This window comes from Suricata suricatta, chromosome 1 (assembly GCF_006229205.1).
Source record: "Suricata suricatta isolate VVHF042 chromosome 1, meerkat_22Aug2017_6uvM2_HiC, whole genome shotgun sequence".
In the NCBI taxonomy this organism is placed as follows: domain Eukaryota; kingdom Metazoa; phylum Chordata; class Mammalia; order Carnivora; family Herpestidae; genus Suricata; species Suricata suricatta.
This window is the reverse complement of record NC_043700.1, coordinates 13,576,128-13,602,054: the sequence shown is the minus strand read 5'-3', so window position 1 is coordinate 13,602,054 and position 25,927 is coordinate 13,576,128. Positions and strand designations below refer to the sequence as shown.

The 25,927-nt window shown below is 41.7% G+C and overlaps 1 protein-coding gene across 3 annotated transcripts in view; it reads right to left on the bottom strand.

Moving 5' to 3' along the window:
- Positions 1-46: 46 nt before the first annotated feature.
- Positions 47-25,927, bottom strand: part of TRAPPC11 (trafficking protein particle complex 11) — a 66,138-nt gene continuing 40,257 nt past the window's right edge. For all 3 annotated transcript variants that reach the window (XM_029934310.1, XM_029934319.1, XM_029934312.1), the window contains 12 exons: positions 23,133-23,288; positions 21,588-21,775; positions 21,312-21,460; positions 21,009-21,130; positions 20,363-20,482; positions 16,594-16,659; positions 16,325-16,481; positions 11,312-11,423; positions 8,281-8,372; positions 7,203-7,336; positions 5,186-5,353; positions 47-1,057 (listed from right to left, as the gene is read on the bottom strand). In XM_029934310.1, the coding sequence (XP_029790170.1) occupies positions 1,013-1,057; positions 5,186-5,353; positions 7,203-7,336; positions 8,281-8,372; positions 11,312-11,423; positions 16,325-16,481; positions 16,594-16,659; positions 20,363-20,482; positions 21,009-21,130; positions 21,312-21,460; positions 21,588-21,775; positions 23,133-23,288 (1,509 nt within the window). In that variant the 3' untranslated portion in view covers positions 47-1,012. The remainder of the gene's footprint in view (positions 1,058-5,185; positions 5,354-7,202; positions 7,337-8,280; positions 8,373-11,311; positions 11,424-16,324; positions 16,482-16,593; positions 16,660-20,362; positions 20,483-21,008; positions 21,131-21,311; positions 21,461-21,587; positions 21,776-23,132; positions 23,289-25,927) is intronic.

The window sequence follows — 25,927 nt, the reverse complement described above, 5'->3', positions numbered from 1 at the left end:
AAGCTGAAATCAAACAAGCTCAAGATAAATAAGATACACACGAGCAAACGTGAAAGAGAACGTATTTATTTACATCACTAGTTCCTTTTTACAACTCCTATGCTTTATTTAAATAATAAAATTTTCCAGGAGATGTGGTAAGTTTTAAGTTAAGATATTTTAACAGGAGAAAATTTTCACAATATGATTTTTATTTACATGAATTTCCAAGAGTGTTAGATAGTTCCTTTTGAAATGGCCCAAGATAACTAAAAACTCTTGTTTAGACTTTGTATCTTTTCCAAAAACTGTGAGCTTAAGAAATTCAGCTTATAATCACATCCTTATAGTTTAGATCCTGACAGACGAAAATCTTGTTAACACTTACAAATACAAACCTGTTTCATAAATGATCCACATTTGGGCTCCAAGCTGAACTATTTCACAAGTTTTGAAACTAAACAGAGATTTTTTTTTTCTTTGATAGATTTTTAATTGCTTTGATTAAAACTTTCTGGAAGATTTCCGGATTACTCAGACAACTGATTATGAGTTTGTACTCTGAGCACATATCCAATTTGTGACGATGGGCTTATCTCTAATTCAGCCAGCTCTAAAAGTGACTCCAGTTCCACCAGCGCTAAGAGGAGTCACTTCACTGGGGCAGATACTACGGCATTTTCCTCCCCTTGGCCACTCCTATTTGGGATGCTTACTTTTCCTCTGATACTGCACCTGCTAATCACTTACTTTCAAAAGAACTTACTATTCATAAAATGACCTCCAGCAATAACAATGGTCTGACATCCTTCACATCACACTGAGAGATTTCAAATATTTATTAGTGAAACTATAAGAGAGGATAGATCTTCCCAATGTTTTAAGCATGAGTTCCTCTGAAGAGCTGGTATAATATCCATTAAAAAATAGAGAAGATTAACTTTTACCATATGATCAAAGCTACAGTTCACAATGAAAACCATAGAGTTCCGTCCACCGTCTCTCTAAGAACATCCAGGGCTAGTCTCGCACATCATGCCGCGGCAATAGAGGTATCATCCATGAGTCGACCCTGTGGCTTTAAAGTGGGAAAACAAAACGGGTTTACAAAATAAGACCAACAAAAGCTCTATGAACGGAAAAGATTCTGAAATTCTTGGGGGTGTTTCACAAAAACAGAATGAAGTGTACAAGTATCAAAATCACATTGTTTTTCTCCTTTCACCGCACGTCTGTCCGCACTGGACCCTGGGGACGGCAAACTGCAAGCCTAGGTGCTCCCCCCCGGCCCCCTGCTCCCTCTGACCCACCGACGTCACCGCCGACCATACACGGCCGCCTGCGGAATCTTCACCTTGTTTTCTAGCAGCCCCTCAATCTATCACCAGGAGCAGGTGGAAGGGAACCTTACCACTCCTGCTTAAGTGACAGTTTTATTCTCTCTCTCTTGCTCAGGGCCCTCCTGCACCTCAAGCTTTACGTAGGCCACAAACCTGAACTGATCAAGTTCTTGGGGGTTTAAGGTCTCCCAATCTCCTGTTTGAGAAAAAGCAATCCGCCATGAACTAGGGTGTCTTACAATGAGTACTGCAAGGATAGAAGCAGTAGATGAAAACAAAAATTTCCCCTTCCTCAAGGTCACTAAAAAACTTAAAACATTACACGAGAAGAGTAAAGGCCAAGCAGGAATAAAAGGTACTGCAACTGTACTGAGGATATCAAACTTCTGACAGGTTAGCAACACCTCGGGTGTCATCAAGTAACTGACCAAATGATATTTTTTTTTAATTTTAATGTTTTTTTATTTATTTTTGAGAGACAGAGAGAGATAGTGTGAGCAGGGGAGGGTCAGGGAGAGAGGGATACACAGAATCTGAAGCAGGTTCCAGGCTCTGCGCTAGCCATTAGCACAGAGCCCGACATGGGGCTGGAACCCACAACCATCAGATCATCACCTGAGCCGAAGCCAGATGCTTAACCGACTGAGCCACCCAGGCACCCCTGAAATTCTTTTTTTAAAAAAAGATTTATTTTTGAGAGAAAGAAAGAACGAGCAGACTCCACGCTATCAGCACAACCTGACTTGGGGCTCGAACTCACAAACTATGAGACCATGCCCAAAGCCGAAATCAAGAGCCAGACTCTAACTGAGCCACCCAGCTGCCCCCAAAATGAAATTCTTGCAGATAATTTGACCAAGCAGATGTATGCTAGTGGACCTGCATGGTAATGCACGACAGAGATGGTCTCAAGACGTGAAACAGAAGCCAGTCACTGTGCTATAGGGGCAGATGACTCCCAGGGGACTCCTGGAGGCAGGGAAGGGAGCACCCCTGCCTTTGGTTTTGTTGCTGTGCATTTTATGCATGTATGTATGTAAGCTTGCGTGCGCATGTATGTACACATACAAGTGTGCACATATACATGTGTGCATTGCTGTGTGTACACACATGTGCCCATGTGCGCATGCATCTATGTGTGTGCTCATGAATGTGCATAAACGTGTGTACATGTGTGCGCGCACGTGTACACACGTGTGCATACATGGGTGTGTGCACGCACATATGGGTACACATATACATTGTGTGTGCATGTGTGTATGTGTGTGCATGTGTGTATGTGTGTACATGTGTGCACATGCATTTATGTGTGTGCATCTATGTATGCATGTGTGCATATATGTGTGCATGCATTGCATGTGTGTACGTGTACGCACATGCATGTGTGAGTATGTGTGCCTGTGTGTACACATGCATGTGTCCTTACACACGTGTGTGCATACGTGTGTGTGCATGCATGTGGGTGCATGTGTTTGCATGCGTGTGTGCATGTAAACATCTGTGCGTGCATGTGCATATGTGTGCGTGTGTACATGTGTGTGCATACACGTGTAAATTAGGCCTCTGACACTCCAGGCAGGAAGGGAATGAATGAAAGTTCAGGTGCTGGACTTTTATACTTCGCATCGTCCTTAGTCCTGATAGACGGCGTTCAGTTTTATAAAGAGAATCCTGGCTCAGCGTGGTTAAATCCTTACGAAACGCTTCACAAACAGGAACAGAAGACAGGAACATCAATTAGAAGACTGGAGTCTACTTTTCAAAGGAAGAAGCATATTCACGCAGCCTTGGAGGAGGGAGGCGCTGTCCAGCACGACGCTCCGTGCTGACGGGGACGCTCTGCGTCAGTGCTGTCCGCCACGGGAGCCGCCAGAGCACCGATTCCTGAGCACTTTGGGTGTGGCTCGGACAACTGATTTTTCAATTAAATTAAAATTAATTTGAACTTAAATCTCAACAGGACACACGTGACTAGTGGCTATGCTACTGGAACAGCACGGCTCTGAAGTTCAGTACAGATGTGAAGGGATACAGCCAGTAAGTTAGTGAGCCAGACTGTTGGCTCAGTGGGAAAAGGGTACTCCTCAGTCACCGTCCTTAGCGTGACAGGTAACACAACCTGGTGAGGGGGCTGGCTCCGAGGATCCCAGCCAACTTGTGGCAGCAGTCATGTCACTAGAAGGTAGTACTTGCATTTAGAAAAAAGAGCATGGCAGTTTGAAAAGGGCATGTTAGTTCCATTAACACTTGCAAATGGGTATAGTTCTGGAACCCTTCCTTAGGTTTAAGCACCACCCAGTAGAGGTTTACTGGGGAAGAAAATGAGGACTGACCCAGCAGGAGCTGGGATTGGGTGGGGTGTAAGGAGCCCCGCAGGGAAAGGAAGGAAGGAGATTAATCGATGGACCTAAAATCCTGATTCTTCCAAATGATCAAGTCTCACGGCTCACACAGGCTCTGTTTGTGCACCTCTGTCTACGTTGACACATATCCTCACACTAATTAAAGCCGCACTTCTGAGCATGGGAATTCCAGACTTCAAAAGGTCAAACGGCCAAAAGGCCATCAGAGCCCATTATTTCCCCAGTGCTCCCACCCAGGTCAGGAGACTTTGTCCCTGCAAGGTGACCTCAGACATGACAGCGAGGAACAGCGATGGACATGGCTTCAGAATGTGAACAGGCAAAGATGTTCAGAAAGCCACTGCTGTGGGCGTGGGGAGGGCAGGAGCTACAGGAAACCTGTACTTTCCTCTCAGTTTTACTCTGAACGTAAAACTGCTCTAAAAAAATCATAAAGTCTTTCAAAAAGCCACTTTTAAACACATGAGATCTAGAATTATTATATTTTTCTTTTATAATTTAAAAGTAGGGTGCTTAGGGAGTGCCTGGTTGGCTCAGTAGGTTACGCATCCAATTTCAGCTCAGGTCATGATCTCACAGTTCATGAGTTCAAGTCCCGTGTCAGGGTCTGTGCTGACAACTCAGAGCCTGGAGCCTGTTTGGATTCTGTATGTGTTTCTCTCTCTCTGTTCCTCCCCTACTTGCGCTCTCTCTCTCTCTCTCTCTCAAAAATAAACATTAAAAAAAATTTTTTTAATCCAAGTATGGTGCTTGGAAAAGTATAGTGCTTGGAAATGTTAATAAATTATCTTTTGCAAATGTAAGTAAGGAGTAGTGTTAAGTCTGGGGAGACAAAAGCTAGGAGGATTATGAAGGATGCAGTAACACAGATTACATCGTAGTTTACCCAACCCTGGACTGTATATAAAAAGGACAGTTCCTCCAAGCGTTCCTATCGGAATGACTGAGGAGAGCACAGCCGCCGGGAGGGAAGCCTCAGCTCTGGGCCAGAGAATGGCTTCGCTGGAGGTGAGCGCTGGGCTAAATGAGCGCCTGTGTGGCCCGATTCGCTCCTTCCCTCACGGACGATGACCAGCCTGTGCATTCCTTTATTGAGGGGCATTTTCAGAAGAGACCCCAATTCAGTATTACACAGAGAGTCAGGAAAGTTCAAGGGTGATACTTAGAAAGTTAACCCATTTTGATTAAAAATTAGTTATAAACTAACCACAATTTAAAAATATGCTTTACTTATAAGCCAAGGGGAAAAAAAAACCCTGTCCAAGGATACTGTACAGGTAAATCCTTCTTTACCTGAGGGAATAAAAACCTTTGAAATTAGATTCTGTAAAATAATAGCAACTTTATAGAAATGGAAAGCAATACTGCCAAATTCACATAATACTGGTCAAAACTCTCAGTAAGCCTCAAAATATTGTTTAGAGAAGCTTACATGTAAAAACACTTCCTTTGGATTGTTCTCCAGACAGGAGACATACAAGGCAGACCATTTCTAAGCCTTACCTTTACGAAAATACTGGTAGGTATAAAACGCCTGAGCAGCTGATTTGTGAAGTGAGGAAATCGCAGCAGGTTGACGTGGAGAGATGGCAGCTGCTGGTATCCGGCCATCAGAGGATAGAAATTATACAACATTTCCTGCTCGGTGCCGGGGAGGATACGCAATCGAATCTACATCGTAACAAATTGTAGAGAAAGACAATCAGTATATACACTTACAGCACCTGCCTGCTATCACCCCTTCGGTATTTACAAATCAGCAGACATCCACGTCCTTCCGGCGAAACGTTCTCTCTCTCCTGTTCCACCTTCCAGACAGAGTCCACAATATAGGGCTGAACTAGGAAGAGACTAGGACCACACACATAGTAAATGTGCAGAAACATGTGCGTGATACCTCAGTTTCTACCAAGACCTAAATGGCAACTCTACCAGCTTAAAAAGGGGAACACTAGATGGACTGACATCTTCTGTGTCCCACACAGATTTTATAGTCACTTATGTCATGAGATGCTTCGTAGAATAGTCTCCTTTGCAAACACTATGTCAACGTAAGACAAACTAGCTGTTTCCAGTGTTTTCAGGATTTTATCTTTGTGGTAAGGTAAATAATATCACGGGGGAGAAACATGTTTGGAAAATTTTAGTAGTACTTTAGAAAAGAACACAAAGTAAGATTTTGGTATTGTACATTATTTGTAAGTCAATATGTGAAAAAGATCAGGACACTCAAGAAAAGCTTACACATTTGCAAATGAGTACATACAGTACGTACATGTGTCAAAGATAATATGTGTATGTATCAAATAGGTAATATGATATGGACTGTATGTTATAAACTTAATTTAGTGTATGGACTTACAGTCTACTTGGTATAGAATGCTACTAAAAATATATTTTTTCATGTTTTTATTTATTTGAGAGAGAGAGAGAGAGAGAGAAAGCACAAGTGAGCAGGAGTGAGGCAGAGAGGGAGACACAGAATCTGAAACAGGCTCCAGGCTCTGAGCTGTCAGCACAGAGCCCAACACAGGGCTCGAACTCATGAACCATGAGATCATGACCTGAGCCGAAGTCAGACACTTAACCAACTGAGCCACCCGGGCGCCCCAAGAATCCTATCTTACATTTCACAACAAACCTAGCATCCAGAACATGCACAGCACGAATGACTAGTCAGGGAAGACACTTCTAAGTACTAGGACATGTTTTGTTCCTCTAATTATGTCCCTACCAACAAAAAGCATTTACTGACTCTTGAGGGGCGTCTGTTAGAAACTTTGAGAGAAGACAGTATTCTCATGAAAATTGGTTTTGCCTGAAAGTGTGTGTTCTACTCAAAAACGTGATGAACTTTTCCACCTCTGATTTGAAAGGGTGAATCAAAACACCTGAATAATTTATTTTTATGTGTAAATATAAAATTGTGTCTAAATGTATGAAAGATAAGTAAATTCTAAGCAAGGTCAAAAATCTCTGAAAAATTTCACTGATAGTTCAGAAGAGGAGCAGGGGTTTTTTTTTGCTTTTTTTTTTTAGTAGGCTCCATGCCCAGTGTAGGCTTGAACTCATAACCCCAAGATTAAGAGTCACATGCTCAACAGACTGGGCCAGCCAGGCCCCCCAGAGAATCAGGCTTTTAATATGGGTAGTCAGGCTTCTAGGCCTCAAATTAAAATACACACACAGACACAAAGACACACAGACACAGACTCAGTAGTAATAAAAGGGAAATCTAAAATTTTCAGAAATTGTATTATAATCCAAGGATTTATGCATTCTTGTTTCACAGAAAGAAAGAACTTATATGTATGATCTGGATGTGAAAAGGGTTGTCCACTTAATCCACCCCTACAAGTTGCACTTAATATTTCAAGGTGACTAAGAATTTCCTACTATCACATAACAGGGACCCCAGTCAGCCTTATCAGGTCATTTGGAGAAACTAAGTATATAGCTCTCCATTGCCTGGCCACACTTCTGCGTCCACACAAGCAACCCAATGAGATAGGACCTATACCTGTTTAAGGCCAGAGAACATGAAGGCATCGCTGGGTTCCACAGAGACCTCCACGTCTTGCACTAAGTCAGTCTTGTTCTGAAGGTGATATTTGACAGGTAAGGATTCTCTGACGCGCCCGAATGACGGCAAATCTGCACAGAAAGACAACACGTCTCTCTTGGTTAAAGAAAACAGTTCACCGTTTATGAGTTCTTTCTGCAAATGAATCTCCTTCTGGAGACATGTGACTATTTAAATTAGTGATATTACTGCACTCTTGCTAAAGAAGCGCATTCTTAGACAAGAGCCATGGGACTATGATAAAACAGGCTAAACAGAATCAAGTCTCCTTCTAAAGCTGGATGACTTACAAAGCGTCTTGGCTATCAAGAAGTGAATTCTATTTTGGAATAATTATTTAAACTATGAAACATGTCCCTAAATAACCATTATGGTTCAAGAAGGACAGGCATCATGGGAGCACATACCATTAATATGAAGTATTCTTGCCAAACACTTGAACCTGAGTCTGATCAAGGCTACAGAGCTACCCCCCAACTTACAGGGACACTTAAAAATGATACAATGCAATCAGCAAAACCCAGACTGTAGGAAGCTCTACAAGACAACGGACTCCATTTCTTCCACAAATAGCAAGGGGGGGGCGGTGAAGGAGGTGAGGGGGGGAAAGGGAGACTGCCCACCAGATTTCAGAAGCATGAGACATCCATCAACTGCAGTGTCGAGACCTTAAAATAATCTAAACATTCAGAGGTAAACAGGGAAACTGCAACACTGGAATTTGGTAATTAATATTAAGGAATTATTGTTAATTTTTAAGGTGATGATAATAGAACTGTGATTACGTTTAGAAAAATAACCACTAATACAGAAATACTGACGATGACATAATATCTGGGATTTGCTTTAAAATAAGGTAGGAGGCGGAGCTAGAGGTACAGATGAAACAAGACTGATCACAATCTACTTCTGTGAATGTTGGGCATTTTTTGTGACAAAAGTAGTTTTAAATCTTAGAAGCTAAACTAAATATCCTATTGGATTCTTTTTACCAGGCACAACTGGATGCTGCTACCTGCATTCACGTGGAGCGGAATGTTTTCCACGATCACGTGTGGCAGAGTGACGGCAGTACTGATGACAGGGACGTTTCCCATGGCGGAGGTCCTGGGAGAGAAAAGGGCATCTTTCAAATCCGCACTTTACGTGAAACAAATCAGAAACAGGAAACATGTATACTCACCAACTTGTTTCAAAGGAAACAGAAATTACTTAGACGTCTCCTAAAACTTTATTTTTGGAAGTAGTTTAGTGAAATAAAAGCTTTCAGGATCCCGTTTGTGTTTTGCATGTTTCCACCGAACCGACGTGATAACCCGAGGCTGCTGTTTGGTCCGAGGGCCAGAAGGTGCGTCAGCCCCACCAGGAAGCCCACCGTTTACCACGGGGCGTGGAAGCAGAGCGCTCTCGATGCGGGCGCTGGCGTTGTGACACAGACCTTCCCACCCTGCGGCGGGTTCAAGGCCGAGCACCAGACCACTTCCCAGTGTCCTGTTCTAACTACACAACCAGTACAGAGTAGAAACCCAAGAACCAGAAATATTTTACTACCAATAAACATAGTGGCATTCCGACATCGCAGAGATAAAGTGAGTAACATCATGAAACTGTCAAATATCTTCCCCCGTGTTACAGTTAGGACGGGAACCACGGGCCGGCCGGTAGCTGTCTGACTCCCAAGGACTGGCCTTGGGGACGGCTGACACTGTGTGCAAATTATTACACCACAAACCCCGCCCCCATTGGAAACATCTAACCCCTCCTCATTAGTAGGTCTTTATGGTATTACAGTAACGTGATGGGATGATTAAGCAGTGCTTTAAAATTCCTATTTTAATTCCTGTAACATAAATTAAACTTCAATGTGGTAAATTCAGATGTGGGGAAAAGAATTATGTTAGTTAGCTCTTTAAAACAAATAAGTCCATCATTTTTCCTTTCTCATTTCTAATATGTCTCCTTCACGGTTTTAAAATTTATGAAAAAACTGAGCCAGGCCAAGAGACTAACACATGAAATACCACATATTTTCCCCCCAGCCGAAGAAGACATCACAATACAGCTGCATCTCCCCACATGCACCTTCCTGCTTGCACCTCCCCTAGAAGTAACTACTAGCCTAAACGTGGGGACCCAACATTGCAACGTATGTCTTTACACTTTTCCAAATTATCTAGGTAGCCTAAGAAAGGTACAGTGTTTCACATGCTTTCCAATATTACATACATGCAATTTGTTCATATTCTCAACATTTGCAGCTGCTTTGTTCCCTTAAATACTAACAAGCACAGCTCTGGTTCATTGACTGTCACTGATACATGGCATTCCAATCTCTGGCCACGCCACAACTTATCCATTTTCCCGTTGATGGATATTTAGTTTGTAACGCTTTACTCACTATTATAATCGAAAGTGCTACGAACATTCTTCCATATATCCCTTGTGTCCTTGTTTGAGGCCGTTTCTATGGTTGTAGGATACAGGAATCTTCCGTTTCACCTGGCACTGCTGAATGGATTTCCAAAGTAATTGTTCTCTTTTACACTGCACCTTTTTTTTTTTTTGACAAACTTTGCATTGTTAACCCCTTCTATTTTTTCCAAATTAGTGGGAACACATTTGAATCTCAGATTCCTGGTAAGGTGGATCTCCTCTCCCTGTGTTTCCCGGTCATCTGGCTTCTGCTTCTCTTACACTGCATCCTTAAGACTTTGCTAAACTTTCTGTTAGGAAACTTGTTTATGAGTCGTGCAAGTTCTTGATATGAATTCTAACGCTTTCTCAGTTTTATGTATTGTAAATAGCTTTTCCCAATTTGTATTTTGTCTTTTCATTTTTTATATGGTATTCTTCAAACGAACTAAAAAAACTGAATTTTAATAAATCAAATTCATCAATTTTACTGGCTTACACTTTTTACGCCTTAAAGAACCCTCCCCTATTCCAAAGTCATAGAAGAATTCTCTTATTTTCTACTAAAAGTAGTAACCTTTTGCTTTTGACAATTAGAATTTTAATATGCCCGGAATTAATTTTTATGCACAGTGTGTAGTGGAGATACTATTTTTTCCCAGGTGGATACCTAATTGTTTGCCGCCAATCAGTTATAAAGCAGTTGACCCTTTGAATCCACTGATCTGCAATGCTACTTCTCTAAAAGAGAATTTTCATATGTGGGGATCTATTTCTAGACTCTCTCCTCTGTTCCACCAGCCTATTTACATATCCCCATGCCAATACCACAGCAATGACTGCTGCAGCTTTACATTAAGTCTGGGAATTTAGAAGAGCCAAGTACCCTTGCCTAGTTTTTCTTCTGGAATACTTGGACTATTTCTGAGTTTTTGCTTTTCTACACAAGCTTCAGAATCAACAGCGTCAAGTTCTACAAAAACAAACTAAAGCAAGCTATTGAGGTTTTGAAGGAAATGGCATTGACTTATAGAATATTCGATCTTATCCAAATCCTACCGAAGATACTTTGTCTATGTTCCATTTAGGAACTTCCCTTAATGTTTTAAAGTTTTATAATTTTCTCCACAATGGCAACACCAATTTTCTATTTGATATATTCTTACTTATCTTACAATTGTTGTTATCATCTAAATGATACCTGTTTTACAAGTACATTGCCTGGAGGTTTATTACTGACATATAGAAAGCCAATTGATTTTTGTATATTGATGTTATATCCAGCAACTTTGCTGGAACACTTCGAGTAATTCATTGATTCCCTTGGGTTTTCTATGTAGACAATCCTATTGACTGCAAATAAGAACAGTTTCTCCAAGTGTTTTTAATGGTCCTGTCATGAGAATTCACTTGGTTGAAATTTCATCAGTATATAGGCCACAAATTGTGACAAATACAAATAAAAGTTTAATTATCCTTTTAAATCTTTGTGTTTTTGACAAATATTTAGTGATAGCATGTGATTTCTAGTCTTCTCTCCAGGACTGACAGAAGCTCTTAAATATCAAATGACAATCAAATAACAAAGGCATTAGGACAAGACAGCTAAAGAAGAAAAGGTAAGGCTGAGTTACCTCTTCCAGGAGATGATATAAAGGCCAGTTGCTACTCCACCTTCAACATTTCCAACAGCCGGGCATCGAAGACAAAAGCACTCACTAGCACTCTCGCCAGTCTGTAAGACAACTGTAAGGAATAACCTTTATAATCCTGATGCAGCAATTTCCTCTCTGAAAGGAGAGTTCTAAGTAATAGAGCAGAAACTATACATGTATCAGTTATACGTTACGTATAGAGACTTAAAAGCTAAGGCTCAGAGATGTTAAATGACTTTTTCAAGGTCGCCGAGTCCCTACCCAGTGTTTTCTCTAATACATCAATATTCCGTTATAATAAAACCAGCTGTAGGTCTGTGACAAGCTCCTATGGGAACTCATGAAAGGGAAAAGTCTGGAGTTAGAATAATACCATTTGGATTATTTGATTATTTTTCTTTCTCCAAATTATTTCATGCTCTAAAGGAAACGTGTTGTGGCAGGGCAGAAGAAATTTTTAGTTAACCCTTTCGGTACTCAAAATGTCATCCCAGGCAAGTCTGGCTTTCCCTGACAAACATGTATCAGTGACACCATCAAACAAAAATACGTTACACGTGGCCTCATTATTGCCTAGTGGGGTGACCTACCTCTCGTACAAGGCTGCTTTCTTCTCGCCGATTACAGCCTGAACTCCTGAGCCAAGGTACAGGTTCACCTGACCCCAGCCCGCCCCACCCGTCAGCACCCCACGGCCTGCAGTGGTATTCCTTTAACGCAAGCCAGCACAATGCCTATCTACGGCTGATTTTAGCAAATACGTGGGCGAAACTTTCAAACGATAGTAACACGAACTAATTGTTTTTATGGTTCTCCAGTGAAGAAGGTTGTGATAAATCAATAGTTATGATGGTGAGCAGATACTATAAGTCAAAGGGAAAAAAGCTGGGCCAATGTCTAACCACTTTTAACTAATTTTTAAGGACTAGGAAATGATACTGTAGCCCAGTTAGTAAAACATACGTCAGTTCAGACCTCTTAAGATACTTTTTCTTTTTCAGTTCAGGCTCCTTGCTCTGTTTTCTTTTCATTTTAAAATATTTATTTTGAAAGAGAAAGAGAGAGAGAGGGTGAAAGAGAGAGAGCACGTGCAAATGGAGGTAAGGCGGGGGGCAGGGGGGGCGGTGGAGAGAGAACAAGACCGGAGCCAAAACCAAGAATCAGATGCTTAACCAACTGAGCCATCCAGGTGCCCCAAGATACTTTTTTTTTTAATCTAGGACATTCATATTACCCCTCCCCGCCTCTTCTACAAAATCTCTATGTGATTTCTAGTCTTCTCTCTAGGACCTTCTAAGGTTCTCCTTAATTCTAAGAAGTTCACCAAAATGATCACAATGTTTATCAACAATTAACATTAGGGTCAACTTTATGACCTAGGAAAGCTGTTATCTCTAATGTGTCAAAAACGAAGTTTGCAAATGCATCAGTGCTGGTGTCCTTGGAGGTGGCACAAGGAATGATGTCATGCCACCCCCCTCCAAAGAGACCACATCAGAATCCTCAGATCTGTGAATGTGGTACCTTACATGCCAGAAAGGATTTTATAGTAGTGACTAAGATAAGGATCTTAAAATAGGAAGATTCTACTGGATTATCCCATCCCAAAGCACTCACAAGGGTTCTGAGGGAAAGAGGGAGGTAGGAGGAAGTCTGAGGAAAAATGTGTGACGATGGAAGCAGAGGCCAGAGGAAGAAACACCTGAAGGTGCTACTTTGAAGAGGTAGGAGGGCCAATGAGCCAAGGAACCCAGATGGCCTCTGAATGCTGAAATGAAAAAGTCAGGAAAAGGATGTTCCCCAGAGCCAGAAGGAATGCTAACACTCAACACCTTGAGTTTAGGACTTCTGACCTCTAGAACGTAAGGATAATAAATCCATGTGAGTTTAGGCCACTAACTTTGCGATCATGTGTTACAGCAGCAATAGGAAACTAGTAATGGGAAATTCAAGGTAGACATTATTCACTCATTTGATAAACATCTAATCCACGAGTACTATGAGGCTGAGGCTGCCAACGCAAAAAGGGGTAAGTCCCGGCTCCGTCTCTAAAGCAGCACATAGTGCAGTAGGGGAGCCGTCAGTGTAAACAAATAATTCCAGTATAACGGGATTAGGGTTGTAATGATGTACAAGATGCTCTGGGAGTAGAGACGGATTACCTAGCCCTGCTTGGGAAGACCAAAAAGTCAAAGCTTACATGAGACCTAAAGAGCAAACAAGAGTTCAAGAGGTGAGGGGTGCGGGGAGGGGGGAAGGAAAGGGCTTTGGACAGAAGTACTAACCGTTCAAAAACAGACGGAGGTAATGTCTGCTGAACGTACAAAGTCTGGCTTGGTCAAAGTCTGGGAAAGAGGAAGGGGAAGTAGAGATTGGTACAGAAGCAGCTGGAAAGGTAAGCTGCCCAGGGAAAGGTCTCGTAGGTCATGAAGGTTCTCAAGAAGGAAAAACAAGTTCAGAATTGGTTTTGAGAGGGGCGCCTGGGTGGCTCGGTCAGCTAAGCATCCAACTTCCCTCCCTCTTTGTCTGCCCCTTCCCCACTGACTCTCTCTCTCTCAAATAAATAAACAAAAATAAAAAGCAATTGAAAAGAGTTGTTTTTTAAGAAACCAAAATTCTGGCGGCAATATGAAAGGCAGACGAGGGGAGAGTGGCAGAGGAAAGCCAGTAGGAAGGGGTTTCTGAGGCCAGATGAGAGGCGGTGAGAATGGACATAAGCAGCTGGATTCCAGAGATGCACAGAAGGGAGAACACGGTGCGGGGACAGACGGGCATGTGCGAGGGGGTCCGGGCTGCGTCTGTGGTTTCTGGCTGGGGCTGAGTCTACACCGACTCCTCTCTCTGGACTGGGGACCGCGGAACCTACAGTTGCGAGGCAGGTGAAGACTTGTAGAAAAAGCAAAAGGAGCCAGAGTCAGGCTCTTGGAGATGATCAACATTTAAGGAGTAAGACAAGGAACCAGCAAAGGATGGACAGCCGGCAAGCTTGTGCTGAGCTGTTAGGAGACTAACACAGGCTAAGGCGCTTCATACAGACCACCTCACACACACTATTTCATGTTCCTTATCTTCTTTTAACTCTGACAAGCGATAGAACAAAATGAACCATTCAGTGTAACAAAAGAGCAGGCAGGAGGACACAGAATTGAGTCTAGTTCAGTGGGACTCCACAGCTTGTGGTCATTCCACGTCAGCCTGGGAGGAGGAAAGGACAGAGAAACAACGTAGAACCACAGACAAGGATTTCCAAAACCGTAAGAGAAAACCAAGTTTTGAAAGACAAAAACAAAACTTATGAAGGCATTCTGAAAGCAAAATTGTTTTTTATTATTATTACCTTACAGAACGTGGGGCCTATTTGTAGCATTTAAATAGAGAGCTTTTTTTAACATCTATTTATTTTATCTATCCTCTTTTATGACGACCTCTCTAAAATGCATAGAAGTGACTATAAAGACTGCCAGCAATTCTTGGTGTTTTCTTGAGAACCTAACCTACGGCAGGTAGTATACCGATTGATTATTTATTGATAGATACCGAAACTTATTCACAGGCCAGAGACAAAAAATATATTGGAATTCTGAAACTACTCATCTAATTTTAATCTGCATTGCAAATCAGCTATATATGACTTATGACAACGAAGTCAAGTAGACAAACAAATACAGCAAATAAATGACTCATTTATGTTCAGTCTTTTTTTAATTTTTAATTTTTTTATTTTTGAGAGACAGAGAGAGCACGAGCAGGGGAGGGTCAGAGGGAGAGGGAGATACAGAATCTGAAGCAGGCACCAGGCTCTGAGCTGTCAGCACAGAGCCCGACGCGGGGCTCGAACCACAAACCGTGAGATCATGACCTGAGCTGAAGCTGGATGCTCAACTGACTGAGTCACCCAGGTGCCCCTATATTCAGTTTTAATCATGGTGGGGAGGGCACCTGAGTGGCTCAGTCAGTTAAGCGTCGGACTCTTGGTTTCGGCTCAAAACTTGATCTCATGGTTCAAGAGCCTGAGCCCCACACTGGGCGATGGGCTGACAGCACAGAGTCTGCTTGGGATTCTCTCTCTCTCACCCCCTGGCCCCTCCCGTGACATGCTCTCTCTCTCTCTCAAAATAAATACATAAACTGAAAAAAACAATTCATCATGATTTTTTTCATACAATATTTACCCTTATAACTGAGCACAATTTTGCTTGGGTTAACATTCAAACTAATTTTTTTTCTCTAACAGCTCAAGAAGCATATAAGCCCCAAGTAAAATGCACCAGAAAAGTAATATCCTGGGTTTCAATCTCTTCTCTAAACTATTTTAGCTGATTTAGAAAACCTACTGTCTACGTTTCCATATTTTCCCGTTACTTTAATAACCATCTTTTACCATTTCAAATTGTAAGTAACCATAAATGTTAATTAAAAATCAATAAGAAAAGATCTATAAAAAATCCAAATACAAAAAAATGTTATTTTATTTTCAAGAGCATTTTACAAAGAGTAACTTCCTTATAGGAGCAAAAATCTTATCTTTTAAAATGAGGTAGTGGAGCCTGGTGACTCAGTTGGTTAAGCACCTGACTTCGGCTCAGGTCATGATCTCACAGTCCACGGGTTTGAGTCCATGGGCTCTGAGCTGACAGCTCAGAGCCTGGAGCCTGCTTCAGATTCTGTGTCTCCCTCTCTCTCTCTGCCCATCCCCTACTCACTCTCTGTCTTTCAAAAATAAAATAAAGACATAAAAAAATAAATTAAAAAAATAAAAATCTTTAAAAATAAGGTATTCTCAAGGAAATGGCAAATGATACGAATCCTACTTAAAGTCAAACTGTATTTGCTCTTGGATCCGTCTCAAGTACTCTCCCTTAGCAAAAAGCTGACTCTCACACTATTAGCCTGCCTACACACACACACACACACACACACACACACACACACACACACACACACACACACACACACCTGTCTTCTAGTTAATGGGATGACACACAGTCTCACCTTTGTCCAGTTGGGACTCTAGCTGATCCACTGGGCTCATAGAAGGAGCAAGCTGCAGCTCACTGGATACAATAGTGAGGGCCCAAGGGGACGCACTTAAAAGGTCCGTCATCAACAGAAAGGGGATGTCCGCATAGACCCTTTCCAGGTGCTCAAACTGTCACAAACGAAGACAAAAAAAATCTGTCTGGAATTACAATAATTCATTTTACTGTTTCTGTTAATTTCTATAATTGAAATGATTTCCCGAATGCTTCACAAGAACGTACCTTTGTAGAGACAAATTTAACTGCGACATCAAATGGGAAGACCGTTTCTATAGTTACAGTTTCATCCTGCAAGAAAATGTAAAGGGCACACTCACCGGCTTTTCTAAACTTAAAAATAGCTTTAAAAATAGAAGACATACAAAACACAATCTGTAACTGATCAAGAAATAATCCCAATTTATATATTAAGAAGCTGGGGTCTTTCCCTCAGATAACATTTATAAAAAATTATATAGAGAAACCAGACTACAATTTCTATTAAATTATCCTGTGGTTTTATAACAGCTCACACTGCAAAGTGTCTTCTAACACATTCTTTATCTCAGGATCTAGTAAAGTGGGCAGGACAGGCATTGCCACTATCTTAGAGAGGAGGAACCAAAAGTTAAGGAAGTTTCAGTGATTGGCCGTAGGCCACAAAGCTAGTGGTGCCAAGCCTAGAATCTGGGTTTTCTTTTGTCTAAGTTCTTTTTTTTTTATGTCTTTATTTTATTTTGAGAGAGAGACAGAGTGAGCAGGGGAAGGGGCAGACAGAGAGGGAGACACAGAATCTGAAGCAGGCTCCAGGTTCTGAGCGGTCAGCACAGAGCCTGATGTGGGGCTCGAACCCACAGACTGTGAGATCATGACCTGAGCCGAAGTCGGACGCTTAACTGACCGAGCCACCCAGGCATCCCTGTCTAAGTTCTTTACCTCCCATCAACTCAAGACGACTAATCATAATGATAATGACAATAATAATTTGACAGTGCTATAATCACCATACAGGTTTTATGTAATGTTTGTAATAACTCAAGGAAACAGATGCCATCATACTCGCCATTTTAAGATGAAGTGGTCACGCAGAGCTATAGTAAGTGACAAAGGCAGAAAACAGACCTGAATCAGACCCTAGGAACCTGTACTCTTAACCTACACGCCACATCTCTCTCAGTCTATTCAAGAAGCAATGGGCTCACTAAGTCTTTGGAAAGAAACCACCCACCCTGTTACTGAAAACCCTTTTTTAAAACGTCATGTTGTTTAAAAACTCAAGCTATAATAATACCAGGTGGGTGCAGACCTTGGGGACAGTGAGGTGACCTTCGGGAAGGGACATGGTCTCTGAGTCTCAGTTTCATGACCCTCGTGGGGCCGTTGACAACGAAGTGAGGTAGCGTATACAAAGCACGTTAGTGAAAGGCCTAAACCATGTTCATTATTATTACATACTTCAAATGATTTCCTCTCAATACCATCAAGCTAACTTTTTAAGAAAGTCTAGTAAGTAGGATATTAGTGGTTGAAATTTTCTGTATTGGGTCCGTGAATCTAAGGCAGGGCTTCGGTATTTCCCCACAGAAAAGATCTAAGGAACTAAAGAAACAACCCAATGACAGGTTCAGACGTGGCCTACTTTAAATTTCCACACATGCAGGGAAAAATGAAATTTAATCCAGTGAAGGGGAAAGAATTTACACTTAAATTTCCGAAAACGCCGTACAGATAACGCCGGGGCCTGTGAGACAGGCAGTCCGAGGGAAAGTGCTCCGGGCACAATAATCTTGAAAGATAATCACCACAGCCTTTTGCGAAGTTCTCAACACACATTAGCGAATTCAATGCTGTGCTAAGTCCTAAAGTCAAAATATCTGTTTAATACCCTTTAACTCATATTCTCCAAAAATATTTAACCAATTCATTCTTTCTTGTGTAACATCTATTTCTATTCCTCAGAATTATTATCCATCCTTTAAAAAAATTAGGAGACAACCTACTGAACAGGAGAAAATGTCTGCAAATGGCCTATCCAATAAAGGATTAATATCCAAAATATATAAGGAACTTATCCAATCTAACACCAAAAAAACCCAAATAATCCAATTTAAAAATGAGAAGAAGACCTGAACAGACATTTCTCCAAAGAAGACACATACATGACCGAAAGACACAGAGATGATGCCCACACCACCGATCATCAGGGAAATGCAAATCAAAACGACCATGAGTTATCATCTCACAGCGGTCAGAAGGGCTAAAATACTCAAGAAGCAAGTACTGGCAAGGATGTAGAGAAAGAGAAACCCTTGTGGACTACTGGCGGGAATACAAATGGGTACAGCCCCTGGAGAAAACAGGATGCAGGTACCTCAAAACACTAAAATAGAATGACCATATGATAGAGCAATTCCATTCATGAATATTTATTTACCCAACGAATATGAAAACATTAATTCAAAAAGATCTATGCACGCCTGTGATCACTGCAGCGTTATTTACAAGAGCCAAACTGTGGAAGCGGCCCAAACGTCCATCAACAGACACACGGAAAAAAAGAGGGAGGATATATACACGATGAAGTATTACTCCGCTATAAAAAAGAATGAAAACTTGTCATTTACAATCACACGGATGGAGCTAGAGAGCATAAGGCTGAGCAAAACCAGTCACAGAAAAGACACATACCGTGATTTCACTCACATGTGGAATTTAAGAAACAGAACAAAGGGAACAAGCGGAAAGACAGGCAAACCGTTAACCACAGAGACCAAACCGGTGGTTACTGAAGTGGGGGGGACGGGTGCAGCAGGTGAGGGGGTTAAAGAAAAGTGGCATGCACCTCGGACTGTCGCGTCTTGAGGCAGAGAGATCTCACACACTGTTGTAGCCTGACTGCAGGGGAGCTGCGACATGGCAGACAAGCATCTTAAAAAGGTATATCCCAAGTCTCCTGGAAGCTTCATTTCCAGAAGTCCTTTCCAAGGCGTAGGACTCTGAGGCCGCACAGAACTTGAATGTCCTTATTTTGTAGATGAGGAGACTCGGGCCAAACGTCTACAAGGCTGGCTGGAGGGGACGCGCTGGGAGGCCGTGCTGAGATGGGGACCCTCCCGTCCTAGTTCACCACCCAGGATTCACTGTCGGGCATCAGGCTCCATGGAAACTTCCATACACTGGCTGCCTTCCTCCCCTCCACGTGGGAAGCAGCCCTAACTCCTGTGGGATGACGGCCGCCTGCCACTGACTCATACAAGGGCGGACGGCCCGGACTCTGTGCAGTGACCAAACCACAGATGCCAGGACGGACCGGCCTTCTCCCCTGCTGGCTGAGGAGCCAATTGCTGGGAACAGGCTGAAACAATACAGCGAAGACGAAGGAGGCAGTAACTAGCATAATGACCCTTTACTCAGGGAGGACACCAGCAACTACATACAAGATAGGTGACTCCAAATAAAAACACGGTGCCCCCAAATCACTACGAATAGAAAAGCAACCAACGGAAAACACCCCGGAAAGCTGACAGCAGCTGCCTCCAAGTCACTGACTATGGCCACGCGAGTCTCGCCCTCTTCTATCGGCATGTGACCAGAAACGATTTTCATAAGAATCTTTTTTAATCGAATAAATATTCCATAAAGGGAGACCTCCCATCCTCCAAAATCTTCAGCATGTAACCAACCGACAGATTTTTTCCAATGTGCGACTTTATAAAGAGACACATAGGTTTTGAGTCTCAGGACTTCGTTTGCATGAGATCCCAAACCTGCTGATGGTAAAAAAAAAAAAAAAAAAAACAGCTGTGGAGCCAATTTTCTAACATCTGATCAGTGAATGCCACAGCACATTGCTTATAATAAATATATGTGATTTTTAAAAAAACCCACGATGTTTAATTAAAATCTGTAATAGACTACAAGCACCTCAGCTGCTTATTTTACAGGTAAAAAAACATAAAATGGGGAACACTCCACGTATGGTGCCTCCCGGAGCAACCTGGAGAAACGATACCTTGTGACACTTGCAAACGATCTCTTTGTCTTCAAGGGGCGTACTGATCAGGTAAGAAACATACACAAGAAACATTCTGGAACCTACTGTTCCACAGCGAACGTACAACGTCTTCTCCAGCTGTAACGAAATGAAAGTGTGTTAATTTAACAATGCAGAGATTTCTTCCTGATACGTATTCCAGGATAGCGTCCCCACCTTCTGGAGTTTACTGGGCCAGCTGACTAGATCCTTGAGCCCTGTTTACGGGTGTCCCTGTCACAGGAGAGGAGTGGGACCAGCATCCCGCCCCTTTTATGATCATTCCCAACTGCCCCAGAATTGTTCGGATTTCGTTTGGTAATAAAAGTTACCTGAAAGGTGATTTCCCAAAGTTACAAGCTTAACGTCATTTAGTTATTTTATCAGGCAACCAATTCTCCATGTCAGGGTCATTCGTTCTAAAATCCCTTGTATAAAACTCCTTACAACATCTTACACATTTAAATATGTGTGAACATTTTACACATTTGACTGTTAAAAATGTGCTTTAGTTAAATCCCATTTGTAGTCTCAGGATAGGCTGTTAAGTTCTGTCCAAAACCCGCTCCGTATTTAAAACCGCAATCTGGTGGATGTCCTCCTGGTCATAGGGGACCAAGTTCACCTGTCCCCCTGGACGTAAGTCTCCAACAGGAATGTCAGTGAGCAAAGCCGGGTAGGACTCATCACACAGTTCTGTTCCATGAAGAGACACGTGAGTTTTCTGAGTTAAATTGGCATCCTGTCCTGAAAGTAGTAATATCAGTGTTTTAAAATAGGGAGAATTCAGACGTTATCCTAACAGTTACTACTGCATAGAGAGCACTATCTCATAACCGCATTTTAAACAAACTTCCTGCAGTTGACACCGCTGATACATATTTTCTGTTGAATTGACATTGATCAAATTTTAAAAAGGAATGTTTACCGGGTTTTAAACCAGCGGTGAGCTTCACGTCTCTGATTGGGGTCTTTTCGTGGGACTGAACCGTCACAACCAAACAATACATTTCATTAGTCAGGGCAGGAGGGTCATGCCGCAGATGCACAGAAATGTTTGGAACTCTGGAAATGATCCTGGGCGGGGGGGGGGGGGCGCGGGGAACAAAACTTTAGCTAAGTAGCCGGTTTAAAAAAAAGTTATTCAAAGTACTTAGAAGACAGAGGGTGACCTTCCTCAGTCTGCCTTGCAGGGCCCACTTACATCGTGCTGGCCTGGATGACGATGCTGTCCCAGTGAAGCTCACTGTCGGGGAGCTTCGGCCGTCGCTTGAAAGAGCGCGAGGCCTGCAGGGCTTCCTGGGAGGAGGCGGCGTCCCCGCCCCCGCCCTGCCAATTCAAAACCACACATCTTCCTGACTCGTGGCCCAGAACCAGATCGACCGAAGTAATCTGAAAGATGGAGGGCTGTCAGAAACGCCGCCTCAGACTCACCACCATCCCCTCTCGACAAGTCAGGCAGTGATCGCCGGTGTGTGGAGTTACATAGAGGGCCCAGGGTGATGAAGGCAGTACCCCTGCTGTCACAGCTGCCCCTGTCATCTGTTAGCTGTGACACTAGGTTCCGCCCGCTTCACCTTTAAACAGAGATCATAACCTGACATAACAAACGCTCAATTAGCGGTTGCTGAGTGAGACACATGAATATTGTGATGACTATTAGTACACTCATAACCTAATTCCTAATTCCACACTTATTTTCCCCCAAAGACCCTTATAATACTATTAATGGAATAAATTGTTCCTTTCAACAAAACCCATTAACAAATGTACTCAAAACAGTATTATTAATTATGATTTCCATCTGGGTAGCCTTCCTTAGTATCTTGTAAAAAATAAAATACGTAATTAGGGTTTTAGTCAACATCATAAAAGAACTTTTAAGTGAATAAGCAAAAAACTCTGGATATTGGTTAATAATAAAATCAACAGATTCACAGAAACTGCTATGGGAATTCTGGAGTAGACTCGTATGTTTCTATTTTAGAAATGGCCCAAAGTTTAGATTAACCAACCATGGCCGTTCACGCCATGGAAAACAAGCACTTAATGAGCACTCACCACGTACTACTCACTATTCCAGCAATTTACATGAACTAACCGGCTTAATCCTCACAAAACACTCAGAGGTAGGTGCCATCATTTTCCCCACTTTACAAGCTGAGTAAACTGAGACACAAAGAGGTTAAGTAATTGCCCAGGGCCCCACACTGGTTAGCTGGAGAGCTGGAATTTAAACCCATGAAGTTTGGCTCCAGAGTTTACGCTCAATAAAAATATAACTTTTGTCATATATTTCTAAAAGTCATTTTAATTGTGTACATTAACTGAACACTTTAAAATACATTATCTTTTTTTAAAAAAAGCATTCAGAAATGTTTAGACATCAAAATGATATAGATTTCTGACGTGAATTATGTCATTCTACAAAATATAATTGGTATTGTGCATAATACATGTATTTTGTTTGAAATTCCTTAACTGATTATGTAGCCATTAAAACTGAGGTCTTACGTACCAACAGGAAATGATGCCTAATGTATACTACTAAGTGAAAAGAGCCTAGTATATTATGTAGTCTCAAAAAAAGAAAACTTACCAAACCATGATGAATGATTTCCCTTAGGAAGTCCGAGAGGAAGATTTTCATTTTTTACTTAATAAACATGTATTATTTGACACTTTTTTCTGACATACACATATTACATTTGTCATTTAAGGAATGTTTTAAACAAATTTCATCACTAACCTCAATTTTCTTTCCCACATCTTCAGTTTTTGCAACAAATTTAAATAAAAACTTCCTTGTTTTACCAGGAACTAAGCACATCTTTCCTTGAGTCAAATTTTCTAAAACTTCACTTGCTTTAGTTGCTTCTTCGATTACACAGAACTGGTTATATTCCTGTAAAAGAGGTTGGCAAGGGTCACGGTTTATACACGTTTTGCTCACACTAAACACCCAGTGCCTTGGAGCTCGGTAAATTTACTGCAGCGCAACTAAAGCATCGTGGAGGCTGATCAATAGGAAGTATTTTATGCCAAACGGAAACACTTATCCACTCACTGCTGCCACAAGGCAGAGACAATTCACCCCACACAAGCAGATTCCTGAAACCTTTTACAAATCCCTTTCCTGGAGAGAAGCAAAGATTTGTTCTTTGTTTCTTTGGACACTACCATCTACCATCCCCTTTTAAAAGAGCTTTCTTTTTACATGGCTTCTGTGACATCCTTCTTGACTACTTCCTTTTTTTCCCTGCGAAGTTTTTCCTTCTTCTTGTTTCCTTAATTCAGAGGCTCCACAGACTTAGTCCTTGGCTTTCCATTCTGTTCTCTTTATGTTCATTCATTTCATTGAAAAGTTTATCCATTTCTACATATTCCGTACCTCTATGCTAATACTTCCCACATTAAAAACAAATTCTTGGGGCACCTGGGTGGCTCAGTTGGTTAAGCATCCGGCTTCACCTCAGGTTATGATCTCACAGTTCGTGGGTTCGAACCCCGCATCAGGCTCTGTGCTGACAGCTAGCTCAGAGCCTGGAGCCTGCTTCAGATTCTGTGTCTCCTTCTCTCTCTGACCCTCCCCTGCTCCCACTGTCTATGTCTCTCAAAAATAAATAAAAACATTAAGAAAAAATTTTTTTAATGAATTCTGTCCTATTTCCTTAACCAAAAGTTCATATTCACAACTGTCTAGAGGGTAAGTCCACTACCGCTCAAATTTAGCACATCCCAAACTCAAGGTCCATATACCTTCGTAGACGAGCACACTCCCTCTTTGATAAATAGAGATGAGAAGAAAGAGAGACGAATGAAGGGAGATCTCTTTCCTGTGCAAATCTATTCTCATCCATTCATATCAAGAATGTCCCAAGAGCCATCTTCTATCCCAGCGGATGAATTCACTTACAGAAAATACTTATTAGTTAAGTTTAATACTTGCCTTCTATTTTTCATTTAGGTTCCATGCTTCTGAAACCTAAGTACTACTTGTTTTTCTTGTGATTCAGATCTTAAATTCCAAATAACACATATTCAGAATATAGTCTAACTTTTAAAATTAATTGCTTTACATTTTAACATTTTAACTTAGTTTTTAATTAGTAGTTTGTTGTTTAAGGGGGGAAAGAAATGGAATAGGAAAACTACAATAAGAATCTATTCATCCTCTAATTCCAGATTTAGAATATTTCCCCCAAACTGTTGCCATTAAGCAACAAAAAAAGATCTGACCCAGGAGAGCTTATGTGCTAACCAGGAAAACAAATGATTTTCCAAATAATCACACAGACAAAAGTGAAAGCGCAGCTGTGGTAAGTACTAAGGAGGCCCATGGCCAGGATAGTCAGCCAGGCAGGGGGAGGGTACCCGAGGAATGAAGGCTTGTAAGGGGATAAAACATAAAAAGGAATTAAGTTGGTAAGAGGAGGGAAGACCAATCCAGAAGAAGCAACATCACATACTCCTGTCCTACCATGGTGTGATCGCGTGTGGGATCTGGAACTCCTAGAAACCAAGTAACATGGTGGCCGCGAACGAGTGGGTGCCAACCTCCAGCTACACGACAAACAGGTTCTGGGGACCTAAGGGGCAGCACGATGACTATAAACAATAATACCGTATTATCTACTTGAACGTCGCTGAGAGGGTAGACCTAAATGTTCCTACCACAAAAAGAGGTAATTCTGAAAAGACCTATATGATGAAAACTATAGAAAACTTACGAAAGAGATTGAAGAGACACCAAGAAATGGAAAAACATTCCATGTTCATGGATTGGAAGAATAAACATTGTGAAAATGTCATTACTACCCAAAGCAATCTACACATTCAATGCAATCCCCATCAAAATTGCACCAACATTCTTCTCAAAGCTAGAACAAACTATCCTTAAATTCGTATGGAAACACAAAAGATCCCGAATAGCCAAAGTCATATTGAAGAAGAAAACCAAAACAGGAGGCATCACAATCCCAGACTTTAGCCTCTACTACAAAGCTGTCATCACCAAGACAGTATGGTATTGGCACAAAAACAGACACATAGACCAATGGAATAGAATAGAGAACCCAGAACTGGGCCCACAAATGTATGGCCAATTAATTTTTGACAAAGCAGGAAAGAGTATGCAATGGAAAAAAGATTGCCTCTTTAGCAGGTGGTGCTGGGAGAACTGGACAGCAACATGCAGAAGAATGAAACTAGACCACTTTATTACACCATACACAAAAATAAACTCAAAATGAATGAAGGACCTGAATGATCAAAATCCTCGAGGAGAAAGTAGGAAACAACCTCCTTGATCTCAACCACAGCAATTTCCTACTCGACACATCCCCAAAGGCAATGGAAATGAAAGCAAAAATGAACTATTGGGACCTCATCAAGATAAAGAGCTTCTGTACTGCAAAGGAAACAATCAAGAAAACTAGTAGGCAACCAACAGAATGGGAAAAGATAGTTGCAAATGACATATCAGATAAAGGGCTAGTATCTAAAATATACAAGGAACTCACCAAACTTCACACCCACAAAACA